The sequence below is a fragment of the Pristis pectinata genome, chromosome 9, assembly GCF_009764475.1.
Source record: "Pristis pectinata isolate sPriPec2 chromosome 9, sPriPec2.1.pri, whole genome shotgun sequence".
NCBI lineage: Eukaryota > Metazoa > Chordata > Chondrichthyes > Rhinopristiformes > Pristidae > Pristis > Pristis pectinata.
Genome location: NC_067413.1, coordinates 11,700,420 through 11,721,875, shown reverse-complemented (window position 1 = coordinate 11,721,875; position 21,456 = coordinate 11,700,420). Strand labels below are relative to the sequence as shown.

The 21,456-nt window shown below is 44.8% G+C and overlaps 1 protein-coding gene across 2 annotated transcripts in view; it reads left to right on the top strand.

The window, feature by feature from the left end:
* The first annotated feature begins 1,154 nt into the window (after positions 1-1,154).
* Positions 1,155-21,456, top strand: part of LOC127574711 (guanine nucleotide-binding protein G(s) subunit alpha) — a 328,685-nt gene continuing 308,383 nt past the window's right edge. Inside the window, exons 1-2 of one of the 2 annotated variants that reach the window (XM_052024002.1) lie at positions 1,155-1,213; positions 1,356-1,862. In XM_052024002.1, the coding sequence (XP_051879962.1) occupies positions 1,472-1,862 (391 nt within the window). In that variant the 5' untranslated portion in view covers positions 1,155-1,213; positions 1,356-1,471. Of the gene's footprint in view, positions 1,214-1,243; positions 1,863-21,456 lie in introns of those variants that run through there. The other variant, XM_052024001.1, reaches the window with a different exon arrangement.

Sequence of the window (21,456 nt, the reverse complement as noted above, 5' to 3'; positions counted from 1 at the left end):
ACAAGGTTGGAGGAGATGCATGTGAATGTCTGCCTCACTTGGAAGGGGCAGGAATCCTGGGAATGGGCAGGAATGCTGACTTGAGGTTAAATCAGATCAGCCATGATCTTACTAAATGGTGGAGCAGGAGAGGGGCCGAGTGACCTACTCTGCTCCTAATTGTGGCCGCACAAGTCAATAGGGTGGTAAAGAAGGCATATGGTGTGCTTGCCTTTATTAGTCAAAAGCACTGAGTTCAAGAGTCAGGGAAGTTATGTTGCAGCTTCAGAAAACTCTGGTTAGGCCAGATCTAGATTATTGCACTCAATTCTGGTTGTCCCATTATAGAAAGGATGTGGCGGCTTTGGAGAGGGTGCAGAAGAGGTTTACCAGGATGCTGCCTGGATTAGAGAGCATGTCCTATAAGGAGAGGTTGGTCAAACTTAGGTTGTTTTCTCTGGAGTTGCAGAGGCTGAGGGGAGACCTGATAGAAGTTTATAAAATTATGAGGGCATAGATAGACAGCTGGTATCTTTTTCCCAGGGTCAAAATGTCTAATACCAGAGGGCATGCATTTAAGGTGGGGGTGGGGGGGGGGGGGGGAGTTTCAAAAGAGATGTGCAGGGCAGCTTTGTTTACACAGAGTGGTGGGTACCTGGAATGTGCTGCGGGGGGGGGGGGGGGGGGGGGGGGGGTGGTGGTGGAGGCAGACATTGATTGAGGCGTTTCAGAGGCTCTTAGATAGGCAAAGAATGGAGGGATATAGACATAGTGCAGGCAGAAGGGATTAGGTGTCATTAGCTTAATTATTTCAGCACAATATTGTGGGCCGAAGGGCCTGTTCCTGTGCTGTACTGTTCTATGTTCTAATTCGTTCATTTAAAAAAAGTACCAGATCCCCATAATAGGGATGATAAATTTCCTTTAGGAAGAGAAGCCCTTGCTGATTCCAGACTGAGAAACATGATCCAGTTTTAAAACACGCTTCACCCACCGTGAAGCCACAAGTCAAAGTGAAGGTGGCCAATTATTTTTGCTCTTACCTGCTCGCCCCGTGCGAGAATTTAAAACAAAATTTGCATTAGCTGCGTATCATTATTTTTACGCGGAGGTTTAAAGGCCAGTCCTGAAGACAAGGAAGTGGTGTAGATCATTGTTAACCTCCGGTGGGAAGGTTGCTTGTAGAGGAAGCTTTACTGCTTGCTCTGTGAGCTGGCTGTTTGCAGCATTTACGGTAAGGTGGACCACTTGGTGGCTGGGGATCAGCTGATTTGTGCCTCCAACGCCGGCCCAGCTGGTTGCACAATGGAAAACTGGCGATTTTAAATCCTTTTGCACTATAGCTTATTTTTTTTATTTTTTTTCTGTATGTGTAGAAATATTTTTTAAAAAAAGGACGTCTCCGGCTGCATTCGTGAGTTTGCGAACGTGAGGATGAGGCGCTGATGGAAGGGGGGTGCGGCAGGGAGGGGGTATACCTGCTGCTTGAGAAATGGGGATGTGTTACAGTCTGCGACCGCGGCTCTTCAGCGATCCCTCCAGCGGCGGCCCGGACGCGGAGCTGCGCCCTGGAGCGGGGGCCGAGCAGCCACACCAGGGGGACACGGCAGCCAGGCTACGGAGCGCCGACGGCCCCGGGCTGCAGCTCCGCCGCAGGGAGACGGATGGGCAGCCGCAGCAGAACGGCGCCGAGGGAGAGCGGGCGCCTCCGCCTCTGCAACAGGGCAGCAAAGGACTGGACAGGGACAAGCACAAGGGCGACAAGCCCCGGCCGCAGGACGCAGAAGCGGACAGAGAGGCCAAGAGGGTCAGCAAATGCATCGACAAGATGTTAAAGCAACAGAAACGCGAGTACAAGCAAACCCACCGCCTGCTGCTCTTGGGTAAGGTCTCTGTAGCCACCTGTCTGTGAGGGAAAGACGTGGGTTGGCTAGAACTCCATCTCTACACAAAACCATGCACGCCCCCCCCAACCCCAGAAAAAACCCCAACTACAACAGTCTGTGTGAAAACCACCTTCAGTTCTTTTTGCCAAACCTAGCAGCTTCCAACCACTGCCTCGAATTTGGGTCTCCTTAATTAGGGCTCCACTAGCAATTCTGATCGCCCCATTACAGGATATGGAGACTTTGGAGAGGGTGCAGAGGAGGTTCACCAGGATGCTGCCTGGATTAGAGGGCATGAGCTATGAGGAGAGGTTGGAAGAACTGGATTTTTTACTTTGGTGCATTGGAGTCTGAGGGGAGACCTGATGGAGGTTTATATAAAAAAAATTATGAGAGGTGTAGATTGGGTAGATGGTCAGAGTCCTTTTCTTTGCCCCAGGGTAGGAATGTCCAATACCAGAGGACATAGATTCAAGGTGAGGAGGAGGAAGTTTTAAAGATGTGTGGGGTATGTTTTCTTTCTTACACAGAGAGTGGTGGGTGCCTGGAGCGTGTTGCCAGGGGTGGTGGTGAAAGCAGATACGATGTTGGTGTTTAAGAAGTATTTAGACAGGCATATGAACACGCAAGGAATGGAGGGATATGGGTCATGTGCAGGCAGATAGGTTCAGTTTAATTTGGCATTGTGGTCAGCACAGACATCTCAGGCCGAAGGGCCTGTTCCTGTGCGTTACTGTTTCTGTGTGTTAGTGTTCAAGGCAGTTCTGACAAGGAACACCAGATTATCCCTGATCTGAAGAGGTTGTGTTCAGCAGGGTTGACCAGGTGGGGCCCATACTCATTGGAGTTTTGAAGAGTGAGCAGTTCGGTGGAGTGGGGGATGTAGTTGACAGAGTAAACTGAGAGAATATTTCCTATTCCTGGTGGAATATTGAACAAGGGGGTAGAGTTTCAGAATAAGGGATCGCCCATTAGAATAAGGATAGAGTCATTGACTGCTACAGCACAGAAACATGAGGGGAAATTTCTTCCCTCAGATGGTGGTGACTCTTTGGAATTCTCAACACCAGAGACTCTTGGAGATTGTAGCATTAGGTGTGAGGTTCTCGGAATGTGTGGGGAAGTCAAGGATTGCGAGGGTCGGGCAGGAAGATGGAGCTGAGGCGAAGATCAGATGAGCCGTGTGCTCATTGAATGGCTCAAGGGGCTGTATGACCTACTTCTGCTCCTGTTTCCCATGTTCATTCTGTCGAAGCTTCAGCTCGTTCCTAAGAATTTGTATCAGATTGCCATTTTAATCTTCAAATGCTGAGGCATTTGCGGCAAATGTTACGGGCACACATCCTGAGAAGTCAAATTGTCGTGTTGCGTATTTTAGAATTTGGCAAACCCTTGAGGACACATCTGTCTTCACTCATCTCCATGTGCTGATTTCATTTTTGTTTTTGTTTGGGTTCCCTGTATATTTGTTAAATTCTCTCATGCCCCATAGTTTATTGCGACAAACCTGTCCACGTTTGAAATTCCTTTGCTTCTGTGGGCTGTGCTGTTAATTTGAATAGATTGCTGCTCAATAGTAAAACAGATACATGTCGTAAATTTCTATTTTATGGCAGAAATTTAACAAAAAATGTTTGTGAAATTTGTAGTGAAATGGAGAATCCCATGTTATTAAAAAGCTTAAAGCAAAATAGGGTGGGAGGATGCAAGGGAAATTACCTTATTTTTTTCCTTTCCCAAATAGTGACCACTGTAGTCTTTCTCTTACACCAATTAGTCGTTTAATTAATTCCAGTGTTATGGGGTCCTCCCACTATTCTAGGCAATGCCTTCCAGCTGTTGATTTGTTTTAAATAATTATTTCCTGATGTGAGGTCTAAACTTGTCCTTCCCTTGGGATGGATGAACTGTAGCACAGGTAATTAGAGAGAGAGAGAGAGAGAGAGAGACACCAAAGGAGAATTTCCGAAAAAAATTATAGTTATAATAGAAAATTTACAACAGAGGAGGAGGCCATTTGACGCTCTCAGTTGTACAAGCTATCTAATTTAATCAGTAAAAGTGGAAAAGACTGCAACAGTTTAGAAATGCAAAGTTATTCTTCCACATCTTAACGGTAAAGGCTTACCTGCAATAAGAAACTGATCTTCTGAATTAGAAAACACATCCAAAATTAGAACCAATTTAAAAGAGTGCTTGCTGATATCTAACAGTTAACAATTAAATCTTGTCTGATCCACTGTAGGCAATTTTCAGGGCTCAGGCATGTCATTGGGATAAGTGTAACCAGAAAACTGGTGATATTGTGTCACAGGAGAAATTCTTTATGAACCAGATTGTGTAGCAAGGGTGCACTCAGTATGTGAAGCAATTCTCTGAAGGAATGGTGTGGAGGTGTTTTATAAAGGGCGCTGAGCACAGGTGGGTAACAGAAGGACTCGCGGCCCACTGTTCGAGGTGTACAGAAGTGATCTGGATTCCCAATCACACACGACAGCTAATGGTCAAATGCCAGTTGAGTAGGAAGCAGGATTTGGAGAAGGAAGCCAAATCTTTCAGTGACATTGGTGTGGATTGAAAAAGGGCTTGTGTTTGTACAGCATCTCTCACAACCACAGCCAGTGAAATACAGTCACTGTTGCGCATCGTAACAGGTCAAGGGAGAATTTTGACACCTGGTAGTTTTAGCTACCTTCTTGCTTACCATGAAAACTTTGTTGTCAATAGCAAGTGGGAGGACAGGTTTTGGATTGTTTGAGTTCAGGTCTGCAACCTTGTCATCACCCAACAGCTATCCTGAATGTTCCCACTGTCCCAGTATTCAGTCCTTTTAGGAAGGACGTTATAGATTTCCTGCAGTCTTGGTTTGGAAAAAGAGCTTCCTGATTTCATTTCTAAATGGCCTGCTTCTGGTTTGGAGATTACACCCTTCTGTTTTTGAATGTCACAGTGGAAGAAATAGCTTCTCCATTATTATCCTGTGGAATCAATTTATTATCTAAATACCTGGATTTAGATTGCATCTCAACTGTTAAATCTGGAGGCAATATTAATTTAGGCATGATTTCATCCTTCCATATCCGATTTGGTCATTGGTGAATCTGCACTCCATGGCTGGTGTATTTCTCCTGAGTTTTTGATGTTCGGGGGTCCAGCTCTGTACCTCTGAAACTGTATATTTGAATTCCGGTCATTAATGATGAAGATCAACGTCCTATTAGTCCTTCGATCACTGTACCTTACAGTGGCTTATGCCACTTGGGACAAATCCCTGTCCCAAACCCTGTCTCTCAAACCCAAACCCAAAAATCCCTGTCTCTCACTATTGAACCACACATTCTAATTTTATCTAATTTGGATCCAAAGCTTGCTTTGCTCCCTGTTAAATTGTCTGTGGCATTTGCTGTCAGCCACACAACATACCATGCCTCTTAATTAGTGCCTTCCACAAACTTGGACGGAGAGTGCTTTATTCCTTCAGCTGGCATTAGTGAAAAAACCGAGGCTCCATAATAGAGAGAAAGGCAAGACTGAGAGTCTGATATAAATGCACAATTCTAGAAATACTCAGCAGGTCAGGTCACTGGTGGAGAGAGAAACGGGTCACACCTCTCTTTACGGACACTGCCAGCTCTGCAATATTTTGTTTCAATTGTCCTAGCACTTATCCTTGGGGGAACACCACTTTCCACACACCTTGCCAATTAGGGAGGCAAACTTATGCCCTTGTCTCCAACCTCCCTAAAGATATTGCCTTATGTCACACATTATCTTGATTTGATCCACGTTAATTTTTGTGAATGATCCCTTATGTGAAATCTTATCAAATTTCCTGCTTGCAATGTAAGCAGGCAACACTTGGGTGTGGTCCAATAGTGGGCTTATAGAAGCCTGTACTACTGATGTGGAGATGCCTAATCAGATCCCATCACAGAAGTTGAGGAATTTAAATTCTTTTAACAAAGTTGGACTTGACAAGATGGACCACAAAGCTACAGGGTTGTTGTAAAAATTCCATCACTGATGGCCTTCAGGGAAAGAAGTCCAGAGTCCTTACCTGGTTTGGCCTGCACGTGCCTCCAGATCCATGGCATTGTGGTTGCCTTCTGAAATGGACCAGCAAGTCATATTTAAGAGGCTCTTAGATAGGCACATGAATATGCAGAGAAGGGAGGGATATGGACCATGTGCAGGCAGAAGGGATTAGGTATCATTAGCTAAATTAGTTCGGCACAACATCGTGGGCGGAAGGGCCTGTTCTCTTGCTTTATTGTTCTTTGTAAGTCACTCAGTTCAAAGGTAGTCATGTTGGTAAATTAATTTATTATTGTCACATGTACTGAGGTACAGTGAAAAACTTTGCTTTGCATGCCATCCATACAAATCATTTCATCACATCATTACATCGAGGTAATACAAGGGAAAAGTAATAACAGAATGTAGAATATAGTGTTAGAATTACAGAGAAAGTGAAGGCAGACAGTAAGGTGCAAGGCCATGATGAGGTAGGTTGTGAGGTCGAGTCCATCTTAACAGACAAGGGGTTTGATCAATAGTCTTATAACAGCAGGATAGAAGCTGCCCTTGAGCCTGGTGGTACGTGCTTTCAGGCTTTTTGTATCTTCTGCCTAATGGGAGAGGGAGAAGAGAGAATGTCCGGGGTGTGTGGGGTCTTTGATTATGCTGGCTGCTTTACTGAGGTAGCAAGAAGTATAGAAAGAGACCACAGAGGGGAGGCTGGTTTCCATAACGTGCTGAGCTGTGTCCACAACTCTCTGCAGTTTCTCGCAGTCTCAGGCAGAGCAGTTGCCGTACCAAGCTGTGATGCATCTATGGTGCATCTATAAAAATTGGTGAGGGTCAACGGGGACATGCTGAATATCTTTAGCCTCCTGAGGAAGTAGAGGCGCCGGTGCCCTTTCTTGGCCGTGGCGTCTACATGGTTGGACCAGGACATGCTATTAGTATTGTTTAAACAGTCAGGAATGGGTAATAAATGCTGGACCATGCTAGTGATACCACCAAATCTCAAAGAATGAAGAAAAATTCACTTTCCATCTCTTATTCACCATGTTGGTAACCTCATCCAAAAAACACCTACAGTAGACAGCCTCTGCCTCTCCTTCACCAATCCACAGTGACTTTCCTTCATAAATAGACATTTGCCTAAATGCTCATTTACTCTAACAGATTTCAGTAACTTGCTCAGAACTGGTCTTAAATTTGTAAGTTTCTATTATTACCTGGTAGCGCTGCTCATGGTCTTTATTGCCATCTAGGTCTGAGCGACATGGAATGGGAGAGTGACCCTAGTTAGATATCTGAGGAATGACTTAATAAAGATATTTTTAGCTTCAAAATAATGTGTGTAAGAGGCATGTTAAGATTGAGCAAATAAACACAGAATAACTCTTGCAGAACACTGGAGATGCAGTTTGGAGAACAAGTTTAAGGAATATTCAGACATTATCTGAGAAACAGGAGAGATCGCTGACACCTGTCCAACTATTCATTACGGTTGATCCTGATCCTTCTTTCCGCCACCCAGCCTCACCCACCACCCACCTCAGAAACACCGGCAGCTCCAGCCTTAAATGTACTCGATGCCGGTACGTCCCCATGCCTCAGTTGATTCCAAAGATTTGCAGCCTTCTGAACAAAGGTGCTTTTCCTCATCTCGGTCCTAAATGGATAACCTCTTAGCCTGAATTGTGACCCCCTGTTTCAGACCCTCCAACATGACGAGAACTCTTTCACCATCTACCCTGTCAGTCCTTCACTGAGTCAATGTGCCAGGACGTCTACCTTTAGACATTTCTTTGAACAAGAGAGGCGATCTTATTGAAATGTATAAGGTCCCAAGGGGATACAACAAGGTAGATGTTGAGGTATTTCCACATGGGGAAAATCTTAAGTGAGGGGCCATGGGCAGAAGGCACTGGTCATTTAAAACAGAGGTACATGGAAATTCCTCCTCTCAGAAGGGAATGAATCTCTGGAATTTGCTGCTCCAGAGCTTTGTGGTGGCTAGCTCATCAAAAGTTTTGAAAGTGAAGGTAGAGAAGTCTTTGAAAGGTTGGGGGATTGCGGGCGATGGGGATCTGGCACAGGGCTGGGCTAGGTCAGCCATGAACGTATCGAATAGTGGGGCAGTCTTGAGGACCCTGGTGGCCTACTCCTGCTTGGGTACAAAGTGGCTCAGAACTTGTTTGAGAAATCTGTAAAACTCGTAGCATGAATGTGGACCCAGTGGACTGAAGGATGTCTGTCACACGGACTGCCTTCAGGCACTGTGATTCCTCTCTCCTGTACGTTGTGTGGGACAAGTTTAACCAGGCCCATACCAGCCACTAATTGCAGCTTATACCCTTTCAACAACTTGTTGTAATAATTTGTGTGATAAATTAGATGCATCTTTAACCTAATTGTTTAAATGGTTAGGGGTGTGTGGGGGAGAGGAGAGAGGCCTTATTCACAGCGTATTCAGATTACTGGCTGTGACTCACCATGATCTTCCACTCCAGCTCAAAGTTGTTTGTGGATATGTGTGTGCTCAAACATAAGTGTTTCATTTTTAATGCAGAGCTATGAATTCCTAATGTACAACGAAGAATATTGAGCAATCAAACAGTAGTTTGTGCTGTATGTAATGAGGAGGAGATGGAAAGACTGTTTAATCAATATGACTATGTTTGTTTCAATATTAATGTTCTATTTCTGTGCTACTGCTTCATCACCAGTGTCCTTACAAAGGACATTGCCTCAGTTTGAAAACAATAAGCCTGCACACTCCTTGTGACCTTTGCAAATGTTGCATGAAAGTACTGGGCTAAATTTTTGCAGCTTGTGTGAATGCTGGGCTAGCTTTGTAAAGCCTGTGCTGTTATTTTGACTGAATTAGCATTGATGCACCTGGTTCGGTGCACAGGATCGCAACAAAACCAAATGACGTCGACTCAGATTATCCTTGTATTGAGTAAAATAAAATGGGAATTTCTGGAAACACCCTACAGGTCAGGCAGTGCAGGCAGAGAGAGAGAAACAGGTTGTAACCCTCCATCAGGACCCAGGAAAGGTTGGAGATAAACAAGTCATAAGGCAAGAAAGGGTAGCGAGAGCGAAAGGGTAGCGAGAGCAAAAGGGGAAGATCTGCGAAAGCGAGGCAGGCAGGAGAGAAATTAACTGATAAAATTGGTTTAGTATTGTCACATGTACGGAGGTGCAGTGAAAAACAGATCATTCCGTACAGATCATTTCATTACAACAGTGCATTGAGCTAGTACAAAAGAAAACCATAACAGAGTGCCGAATCAAGTGTTACAGTTACAGAAAAAAATGCAGTGCAGGCAGACAATAAGGTGCAAGGTCATAGATTGAGGTCAAGAGTTCATTTTATCATTCTAGGGGACCATTCAATAGTCTTCTAACAGCGGGATAGAAGCTGTCCTTGAGCCTGGTGGTACGAGCTCTCATGTAAGAGGTTAATGAATGACAAGGTTAGTCTAAGGCAGAATGGTTATCTGAATTTACCAGAAGAGAAGGAGCAGCAATTGCTGATTATCTAAACTATTGCTCATTGTTGAATAAGGCTCCAAGTGTCACCCCCCCATCAGGCACCTCCTGACCACAGCCTGCAGGTCCCATATCGTCCTCATCAGTCACCTCTGAAGCCACAGAGCTGGGGTGGAAGCAAGTCCTCCTCGATCCCGAGGAAGATTAATGTCCCTAGTCAGAGGAATCACGAAATGGTTCAGCATGGATGGAGGAAATTCAGCCAGTTGAGTCCATACTAGCTCTACCTAAGAGCAATCTAGCTAGTACCACATCCTTAGATTTTTTTTAGATAGATTTCTTTATTATTCGCACATATATCGAAATACACAGTGAAGTGCATTGTTGCGCAGTGTGTTCTGGGGGCAGCCCACAAGTGTCATCACACTTCCGGCGCCAGCATAGCATGCCCACAACTTCCTAACCCTTACGTCTTTGGAATGTGGGAGGAAACCCACGCAGACACGGGGAGAACGCACAAGCTCCTTACAGATAGTGGCCGGAATTGAACCCGGGTCGCTGGTGCTGTAATAGCGTTACACTAACCGTACTGCCTCCTCCATCCTTTGCCCATTGCCTTGTAAATTGTTGCCTTTTCAAGTCCTTCCAAATGCTACAGTTGAATCTGCCTCTGGCAGTGCATTCCACACCTAAAGCACTCACTGCGCAAACTGAAGTCCTCCTATCAGAATTAATTTTCTTCCAAGCAGCTTCATTCCATGCCCCCTAGTTCTTGAACCCTCAGCTGATGGAACAGTTTCCCTCTATCTCCTCTGTCTATAATGTTCATGATTTTTAAATACCTTTTATCTGTGTTTACACAGAGGTGTTTAACCTCCACAGTCTCCTTTGTTCCAAGGAGAACAACACTTTCTCTATGCAATCTATGTAACTAAAGTCTTGTACCTGGAATTATTTTAGTAAAGCTCTTCTGCACCCTCTCCAGATTTTCACGTTTTCCCTAAAGTGTAACATGTAGATCTGGATGCAGTACTTTATGCCTTTTGTTTCTAAAGTCCAGCATCCTAAATGTTTTTTTAACTACTTTCTTCACTTTCAACAAACCATGTGCACGTATCTAAAGATCTTCCTGTCTTATTCTGAGGCACAGCCTCAGAGTAAAGGGATGTTCCTTTAAAACTAGGATGAGGAGGAATTTCTTCTGTCAGAGGGTGGTGAATCTGTGGAATTTGTTGCCAAGGAGGGCCATAGAGGCCAAGTCACTGGGTGTATTTAAGGCCGAGATTGATAGGTTCTTGATTGGTAAGGGGGTTAGAAACATAGAAAACCTACCACACAATTCAGGCCCTTCGCCCCACAAAGCTGTGCCGAACATGTCCCTACCTTAGAAATTGCTAGGCTTACCCATAGCCCTCTATCTTTCTCAGCTCCGTGTACCTATCCAAAAGTCTCTTATAAGACCCTATCGTATCCGCTTCCACCACTGTTGCTGGCAGCCCATTCCACACGCTCACCACTCTCTGAGTAAAAAAAACTTACCCCTGACATCTCCTCTATACCTTCTTCTCAGCACTTTAAACCTATGTCCTCTTGTGGCCGCCATTTCAGCCCTGGGGAAAAGCCTCTGACTATCTAAACAATCAATGCCTCTCATTATCTTATACAGTATACCTCTATCAGGTCCCCCCTCATCCTCCATTGCTCCAAGGAGAAAAGGCCAAGTTCCCTCAACCTGCTTTCATAAGGCATGCTCCGCATTCCAGGCAGCATCCTTGTAAATCTCCTCTGCACCCTCTCTATGGCTTCCACATCCTTCCTGTAGTGAGGTGACCAGAACTGAGCACAATACTCCAAGTGGGGTTACAGGGAGAAGGTGGAGAATGGGGTTGAAAAAAAAATCAGCCATGATTGAATGGCAGAGCAAACTTGGGCCAAATGGCCTAATTCTGCTCCTATATTTTTTCTTCTATCTAGTTTAGAATTGAACCCTCTTATTTACATTGCCTCCTCGCACTCTTCCTACCAAAATTTAACGCTTCACATTTCCCAGCACTAAACTTCATCTGCCACCTACCTTCCCGTTCCTTATTTATATTTCCTTGTAGTCCACTACTATAGTCCTCTCAGTTCCTTACCCCTCCAAGTTTTGTGTCAATTGCTGATTTCAACGTTGTGTCCTGTAGACCCAATATAAATTAATATAAATTAAGTTAATATAAATTAAGAAAAGCAGCGGCCGAGTACGGACCCTCGGGGAAACTGCATTTCTCCCCATTCTGAAAATCCATGCTTCGCACTACTGTTTCCTGTTACGGCTAATTTTTTTTTAACCCTTTCCTGTTCAGCCGCTTTTATTCCATGGTTTTCAATCTTAATGACAAGCTCATTCTGTGCCACTGAATTTTGGAATCTGTTTTTACCACATCAATCCCATTTTCCCTATCAACTCTCACTGCTATTTCATCAGAACACTATCAAATTAGTTGTGTGATTTGCCTTTAACAAATCCATGCTGGCTTCTCCTAAACAATCCAGTGACTGCTAATTCTGTCCCTGATTATAGTTTCTGGAAGTTCCCTCACCATTGTGATTAAACTGTTCTGTAGTTACTGGGTTTATTCCTACGTCCTTTTATAACACTTGGAGGCTTCCAGAGCTCTGAGATCAATTGTGATCTATGGATGTTTGGAAGATTATGACCAGGGGCTCTGCAATTACCTCCCTCTCTTCCCTTGGTTAACCACAGCTGCATCCCATCTGGACCAGGGTACTTATCCACTTTAAGGCACCTAGTCTTTCCAGTACCTCTATTGAGTGTTAGCCCATCTACGATCTCAATTCCATTTTCCTTTGCTAAGAGACCAGCAGCATCTTCCCTTGGTGAAGACTGATATAAACTACTCAAGTGGTATCTCAACTTGTATAAAAGGATTTTTTCTTCGTTCTTTGATCATCCCCAGCTCTTTTCTTGTTCACATACCTACAGAACAGACAGCACAGTGGTACAGCCAGGAAAGCCACTGCCTCAAAGCTCCAGAAACCAGGGTTCAATCCTGACCTCGGGTGCTGTCTGTGTGGAGTTTGAATGTGGTCCCTGTGACTGCATGAGTTTCCTTCGGGTGCTCTGGTTTCTTTGCGTATCTCATAACCGTGGGGGTTGGTAGGTTAATTGCCCACTGTAAATTTCCCCTGGTGTGCAGATGAGTGGTAGTCATGGGGGAGGGTGGAGTTGATGGGAATGTGGGGAGTATCAAATGAGATTATTGTAAATATTAACACAGACCCGCTGGGCCATAGAGCCTGTTCCATCCTGTCTGACTCTGAGCTGTATGAGAATATCTTGGGATTTCTTTATATATTTCCCGCTGTTTTTTTTTCCCTCTCATGTTTCCTCTTCGCTTCCTTTAGTTCCCTTTCTTTTCTACTTCCTCTATGAACTTCCTTTTATTCAGCCTGGTTCTTGTGTGCTAACACCTGGCATCTGTTGTGTGCTCCTTCATCTTTCCTACACCATTTTGCCCTCTCGGGGAGATGAGGTACTGTTCCTGGAGTTATCATTGGACTGGTCTAGCAGGTCAAGGACAGAGGTCAGAGTATGACAGAGAATTAAAGTGGCAAACCTGATCCGCTTTGCCGACTGAATGGAAGTATTTGGGGATCACCTTTTGTCATGGCCATACATCACAGAAGCAGGACCTCCAGCCCACCACGTTCATGCCACCCCTTGTATCTTTCTGCACTAATCCTATTTACCCACATTGGGTCAACACAAAAAGTGCTGGAGGAACTGGTCCAGACGAAGGGTCTTGACCCGAAACGTTGACTGTCCATTTCCCTCCACAGATGCTGCCTGACCCGCTGAGTTCCTCCAGCGTTTTTGTGTTGCTCCAGATTCCAAAATCTGCAATCTGTTGTGTCTCCGTATTTCTAGATGCTTCTTAAATGTCATGAGTGTATTGGGTTTCCCCTGCTGTAGAGGAGACCACATTGTGATTACACCAAATTGGGTGGGGGGTGGTGGATGTACGAGTGAATTGCTGCTTCACCTGAAAAGTATCTTTGGAATCCAGGATGGTGGGATAAGAGAGGTCAAATGGCAAGGGTTGTATCTCCTGCACTGCATGCGAAGGTGGAAGAGGTATAGATTGTGATACGGATGGAATATTCAACAGGAGCATCCTGAAGAAACCAGCCCCCACTGCACTTTCTCTGGAACTGCAACTGGACTTCTACTGGTGAATTAAAAAGAAACTCAAAGGTTGTGGCTTTGGATCCCACCAGGGTCAGTGTTTGTCTGTTTCAGCGATGCAGTTTGGCATAGATAAAATGGATGGTAGCAGTTTTCTCCCCCAGGGTAAGGGAATCCAAAACTAGGGGATATAGAGTTAGGGTGAGAGGGGAAAGATTTAAAAGGGACTTGAGGGGCAAATTTTTCACACAGAGGGTGGTGGGTATATGGAACGAGCTGCCAGAGGAAGTGGTAGAGGCGGGTACAATAGTATCACTTAAGAAGCACTTGGACAGGTACATGGAGGGGCGGGGCTTAGAGGGATATGGGCCGAATGCAGGAAATTGGGACTAGATGGGTGGGCACGGTGGTCAGCATGGACTGGTTGGGCCGAAGGGCCTGTATCCATGCTGTATTGTTCTATGACTCCATGCAGCATGACATTCTGCATTCTGTTTTTTCTCTTTATTATCCCCACATGCTTGTGTATGAAACGATCTGTCTGGATGGCATGCAGACAAAAGCTTTTCACTGTATGGTGGTACGTGTGATATACCAACACCTTCAGAAAGCTGGAAGAGAAGGGGTGGGAAAGATGTGTGTGGTGGCGGCATCAGAATGGAGGTGTTGTTGATTGGACGATAATCCAATGCATGCGCAGGCTGATGCGGTAGACACTTGGGTTAATGGGAGCCCTGGTTGTGGGTGGGAGAGGGGGTGGAGGTAAGAGTGGGAGTGAGAAGTGGTGGTTGAGAACCCTGCCATTATGATAGAAGGGAAACCACAGCTGAGAAGAATGTTTAGCTTTCTGTAATAAAACATAATCAGAATCAGATTTATTATCTCTGACTTATGATGTGAATTGTTGTTTTGCAGCAGCAGTACAGTGCAAGGACATAAAATTACTATAAATTACAAAAAAATAGTGCAAAAAAAGGAATAAAGAGGTAGTGATCGTGAACTGTTCAGAAATCTGATGGTGGAGGGGAAGAAGCTGTTCCTGAAACGTTGAGTGTGGGTTCTTCAGGCTCCTGTACCTCCTCCCCGATGGTAGTAAAAAGAAGAGGGGCATGTCCCGGATGGTGAGGGCCTTTAGACCTTGTTGATGTGGAAGAAGCTATAATATAGTAAATTCTAATAACTCTGGTGCTGAACTGACAGCTTGTCCAGACTATTGGATGTTATTCCCTAACTCAGCACCAACACATTTTTCATCCACTTTTTAGGATATTCACATAGTAAAAAATAAATTTTCCAGATGCTGGAATATGGAGCAACAAACAAAATGCTGGAGGAGCTCAGCAGGTCGGGCAGCATCTGGAGTCCAGATGAAGGGTCTCCACCTGAAACATTGTCTGTCCATTTCCCTCTATCGATGCTGTCTGACCTGCTGAGTTCCTCCAGCATCTTGTTTGGTGGTAAGTAGGACCAATATGGAGGGTACTTGATGGCTGGCATGAATACAATTGGCCGAACTACCTGTTTCTATGTGGATTGATGCTTTGACAAGGTTCTCTGTTTTGAGAGGGCTCCAGAGTCCACCACCCACTTGGCCATTGGTGTTATTGTCTATCTCTGCTGACTTAGCCCTTGCCATTGAATGAAGGCCAGAAATACCAAAACCCACAAGCCATGACTTTAGAACAAATGCCAGTACAAACTGTGTGTGCACACCGTTATACTTCAGATCTAGTGCATCATAAATAGGGCAATTTCCACATCACACACAGTTTCGAGCCAGGCATCAAAGAATGACTCTACAATAAAAATAATGCTGCACTTCCCAGCATAATTGTTGCCCTGAGGTAGTACATGCTAGGGACTGTCTCTGCTGTCAATAAGTAGATTCAAAGCCAGCTTGCTTCATTGTTGATTTGTGAAGAGCCTTTCCCTTTGTGAAAGTGGGTGCAAAATGTACTGGGGAAGGAAAAATTGCTGGTCCTTGTGCAGGCTATTACCCTGGGGGCGCTGTGTTTTGGGGGTATGTGGTTTGGGTACTAATGCTGTTGACTTCTTCCTCCAGGCGGTTTGTGTGTGTGGGTGACATGGTCTTACGGACTAGGTGTCTGTACCATTGACCCAAGAAATCCTTTGAAATGTCAGTAGCTGGGATAATCCTCTGTAGCCAAAGTTTCACTTGTACGCTTAATGGGACTTCCTTGTTTTGATACTCTGTGATCCATATAGAGCCATGCAGCATGGAAACAGACCCTTCGGTCCAACTCGTTAATGCCAACTGTGTTGCCCAATGACGTAGTCCCATTTGGCCCATAGCCCTCTATGGTCTCTATTGTCTTGTTGGCTACCTGCACTGCACTTTCTCTGTAACTGTAACACTATATTCTGCATTCTGTTATTGCTTTTCCCTTGTACCACCTCAATGTACTGATGTTGTGAAATGATCTGTACAGATAGTATGTAAAACAAAGTTTTTTCCACTGTACCATATATATGACAATAATAAACCAATTATCATATACAAATTTCCAAGAATAATATTTTGATTAAGTACTTTAAAACTTCTGTGAAACCTGTTGAGTGTATTCGGGGCTGAGATTTATTTTTGAGGTCTGAGGAATCGAACATTATGGAGATCGCAAAAGACAGCAGAATGGCCCAGCAATTAGCCACACTTTTATTTCAAGGCAGGGAGCAGGCTTGTGAGGCTGTACCTATATTGTTTTCAGACTGGTTTCATTGCTTGGGACATCCATGTCCAGTCTATTTGACTGATCGTTATGATTATCATCTAGTATCCTTTTTTTTGGTATCTTGTACACTGATTCTGGCTTTCAGCTTTGGTAAAACTGAATATGTGCAGTTCTACATCCGGGAGCCCTTGAGGGAGGTGTTACATACTTATCCGTTCTTGTCTAATAATGACACTTGTTACTATTATTATCTTCCAGTGTTGGCGGGGACTTGCATTACCAGCACAGAGAACTAGAGTTCAAGAGAAGTGGCAATGAAATGTCACTGATAGATTAATAGAAAATTATTGACTTGTATGAAAATATCTGTCTCGTGTGGGCGGATGGCCAGACTACTCTTGAGTTCTGCCTTGGTTGCCTAGCAACTTGAAATGGAAGTGAATGATGGTTAAAGTTGTGCTGACAAATGTATCGCTGCTTTTTTTTCCCCATTCATTTCCCAGGATGTGGGCATCACTGTAAGGCTTGCACTTATTGTCCTCGAAGGTTGCCACAGTTAAGAGACGGTTCTTGAGGTAATCCACTTATGGAAGCCAGTGCTGCTGGGTAGGGAGTTACAGAATTTGATCCAACGACAATGAAGGAAGGGCAATTCGACTTCCACATCGGGATGGCTGGTGCTTTGGAGGGGAGTCTGGACATGGTGGCGTTCCCATGTGCCAGCTGCCCTTGTCCCTCCTGGCAGTAGAGGCTGTGTGTTTGGGAGGTGCTGTCAGAGTAAGGGCAGTGCATTTTGAAGATGGTACACATTGTGGCACGATTATTCTCAACACTGGTGCCCCACAAGGCTGCATTCTCAGCCCCCCTACTCTACTCTCGATGCATTCATGACTGCGTGGCCAGATTCTGCTCTAACTCCATCTACCAAGTTTTCAGACGGTGCCACTATCGTGAGCCGTATTTTCAAATAATGATGAGTCGGAGTACAGGAAGGAGATAGAGAGCATGGTGTCATGACAACAATCTTTTCCTCTATATTAGCAAAACAAAAGAGCAGGTCATTGACTTTAGGAAGGGGGGGCAGTGCACATGCTCCTGTCTATATCAACAGTGCTGAGGTCGAGAGGGTTGAGCGCTTCAAGTTCCTGGGAGTGAACATCACCAGTAATCTGTCCTGTTCAACCACGTAGATGCCATGGCCAAGAAAGCTCACCAGCGCCTCCACTTTCTCAGGAGGCTAAAGAAATTTGGCAAGTCCCCTTTGACACTCACCAATTTTTTTTAATGCACCATAGAAAGCATCCTATCTGAATGCATCACGGCTTGGTACAGCAACTGCTCTGCCAGGGACTGCAAGAAACGGCAGAGAGTTGTGGACACTGCTCCGCACTTCATGGAAACCAGCCTCCCTTCCACGGACTCTGTCTCTACACTTCTTGCTGCCTCGGTAAAGCAGCCAGCATAATCAAAGACCCCACCCACCCTGCACATTCTCTCTTCTCCCCTGTCCCATTGAGCAGAAGATACAAAGCCTGAAAGCAAGTTCCACCAGGCTGAAGGACAGATTCTATTCTGCTGTTATAAGACTATTGAAAGGTTCCCTAACACAGTAAGATGGACTCTTGACCTCACAATCCACCTTGTTTTGACCTTGCACCTTATTGTCTACCTACACTGCACTTTCACTGTAGCTGTAACACTTTATTCTGCATTCTGTATTGTTACCTTGTACTACCTCAGTGCACTGTTGTAATGAATTGATCTGTATGAACGGTACGCAAGACAAGTTTTTTTTCATTGTACCTCAGTACAAGTGACAATAATATTCCAATAATAAATTCCATTGACATCTTGATCGAATGCTGCCTTGACGTCAAGGGCAGTCCACTCTCACCTCTGAACTTCAACTCTTTGGTCCATGTTTATACCGTGGCTATGATGAGGTCTGAAGCTGAGTGGTCTTGGCAAAACTGGGCATCGGTGAACAGGTTATATAGTTCGGTAAGTGCCACTTGGTAGCGCCGTCGACAAAGCCTTCCACCACTTTCCTAACTGAGAGTTGACTGATTTGGCATCAATTAGTAGGAACAGATTTGTCCTGCTTTTGTGAATATGACATTCCTGGGCAATATCCACATGGTTGGGTAAGTGCCAGTGTTGTAACTGTACTGTCGAGAGGTGCAACTGGTTTTGAGCACAGATCTTCGGCACTACAAGTGAAAAGTTGTCAGGTCCTGCAGACATTACTGTATCCAGTGCTCTGGGGTGTGTTTTTGTTATCACATGGAATGAATTACGTTGACTGAAGACTGGGTTCTGTGACGGAGGGGATCTCAGGAGGAGCCAAGGTGGACCATTCCCTCAGCACTTCTTTCTGATACTGCTTCAGCGTTATCCTTGCCTCTCCCGTGATGGGGCCCACCACTGTTGAGGATGGGGATGTTCTTGGACCAGTTAGCCGATTAATTGCCAACCATTCTGTCAGTAGTCTTAGAGTCATATACAGCTTGGAAACGGGATCTTTGGACCAAATTGCCTACCTGAGCTGGTCTGTTTTGCCTATGTTTAGCCCTTATCCCTCTAAACTTGGGTTGTTCTCCCTAGAGGCTGAGGGGACACCTGATGGAGGTGTTTAAAATTTTGAGAAGCATAGATAGGGTAGAACATGGAACAGTAGAGCACAAAACAGGCCCTTCAGCCCACAATGTTGTGCCGACATAGCTAATCCCTCCTATCTACAGAATACCCATATCCCTCCATTTTCCTCTCATTCATGTGCCCATCCAAGCCCCTCTTAAAAGCCCACAATGAATTTGCCTCCACAGCCCTCTGTGGCAATGAATTCCTCAGATTCACCACCATCTGGTTGAAGAAGTTCTTCCTCATCTCAGTTTTAAAAGCATGTCCCTTTTTATTCTGAGGCTATGACCTCGGATCCTAGACTCTTCTACTAATGGAAACATCCTCTCCACGTTCACTCTATCTAGGCCTTTCCGTATCCGGTAGACTTCAATGAGATTTTCCCCCACCATCCTTCTGAACTTTATTGAGTACAGGCCCAGAGACATCAAATGCTCCTCACAAGTTAAGCCTTTCATTCCCTGGAACATTCTTGTGAACCTCCTCTGGCCCCTCTCTCGGGCCAGCACACCTCCCCTTGGATACGGGGCCTAAAGTTGCTCACGACGTTCCAAATGTGGTCTGACCTACACACCTTATAAAGCCTCAGCAGTACATCATTGCTTTTGTATTCTAGTCCTCTGGAAGTGAATGCCAATATTGCCTTCACAAAATTTATGTGAGGAAAGTAAATATTTTTTTTCAACTCTCACTTCTTGACGTGGTTTCACGTTGACAGAAAATCGCAGTATGGACTGTTTTCTAGGAACGCAAGCCCTCATCCCCAGAAATGGGCGTCACCAGTACAGGACTTTGGGAAAAAGATTTGCATTTTGCTGGCACCTTTCTCAACCTTGGCATGTCCCAACATGCTTTGCAATCAATGATGTTCTTTTGTGTGAAGTGCAGGAAATGCAACTTCTATTTTGTACACAGCAAACTCCCAGTTGATAATGGGCTGGTCACCACCATCCGGAAATGTTGATTAAGGGATGGTTGTTGGTCATTGCATTGGGGAAAACTCCCCTGCTCCTCTTCAAAATGGAGTCATGGGATCTCCTCTGTCCATCTGACAGATGGAAACAAGGCCTTGGCTTAATACTTTCTCAGAAAGATGGTGACTTTGTCAGTGTGGTATTCTCTTAGGAATGGGCAAGCAGAATTGGCCTGGATTTTGTGCTCGAGCCTCTGGACTTGGAACTATCTTGGAACCAAGTATGTAACCCGCTGAATCCCAGCTGAATGCAAATGCTTGATTTCTTTTACATTTCCTGCGTGATTTGCTGATAGACCATCTTGTGAGGGGTGATCTCATTGATCCGAAGGGAGTAGATGTTGTCCACTAGTGGGAGAGTCTCAAACAAGGGATATGGTTACAAGGTAAAGAGCTGGTCAGCATAGGAACTTCCTTGCAAAGGGGTAGTGAATGTTCAGAATTCTACCTCTGTAGAGGCTCAATCACTGGAGGTACTTAGAGAAAGTAGATACATTTCCGAATGATTGGGGAATTGAGGTCTCTGTATGAAATGGCACAGAAAAGGGGTTGAGAACGTGGGCGAGATCAGCCATTATTGTCTTGAACAGTGGAGCCAGCTGACCTACTACTACCCCTCTTTTACTGAGTTTCTCCAACATTTTGTGTGTTGCTCCAGATTCCCAGCATCTGTGGTCTTTCTTGTACCTGCCCCTCTTTTGTTGTGTTCTTGCAACTATCACAGTAAAGTTCAGAATCAGATTTATTATCACTGACTTGTATAACATGAAATTTGTTGTTTTGTGGCAGCAGTACAGTGCAAAGAAAAAATTTACTATAAATTACAAAGTAGTGCAAAAATGAAAGGAATAACCAAGTAGTGTTCATGGACCATTCAGGAATCTGATGGCGGAGGGGGAAAAAGCTTTTCCTGAAATATTGAGTGTGGGTTTTCAGGCTCCTGTACCTCCACCCTGATGGTAGTAACGAGAAGAGGGCATGTCCCGGGTGTGAGGGTCCTTAGTGATGGGTTGCTACCTTAAGGAACCACCTCTTGAAGATGTCCTCAATGGTGGGGAGGGTTGTGCCCGTGATGGAGCTGGCTGAGTCTGCAATCCTCTGCAGCCTCTTGCGATCCTGTGCATTGGAGGCTCCAGACCAGGCGGCGATATAACCAGTCAGAATGCTCTCCACTGTACATCTGTAGAAGTTTGTAAGAGTCTTTGACGTACCAATTCTCCTCAAATTCCTAACAATGTAGAGCCGCTGGCGTGTCTTCTTCGTGATTGCATCAATGTGTTGGGCCCAGGATAGATCCTCTGAGACATTAACACGGAAATGATTGTGCAGTTAGAGGTAAGAAGTTTTCATTTGGTAACATAACTTGTCTGTTTTGGGCTCATGCTTTTGAAACAACTTGAAGTGTGCCTGTCAGCTTTTCGCTCAATGTCCAATATCCTTGGCAGTTGTTGCTGTTGAAGTAATTTATATTATTCATCAGTCAAAATTCTCCAGTTGCTGCTAAATTATGTAAAAGCTAAATACTGTGGGTGTTGGAAATCTGAAAGAAAACCCAGAAAATTCTGAAGTGCTCAGCAGGTCAGGTAA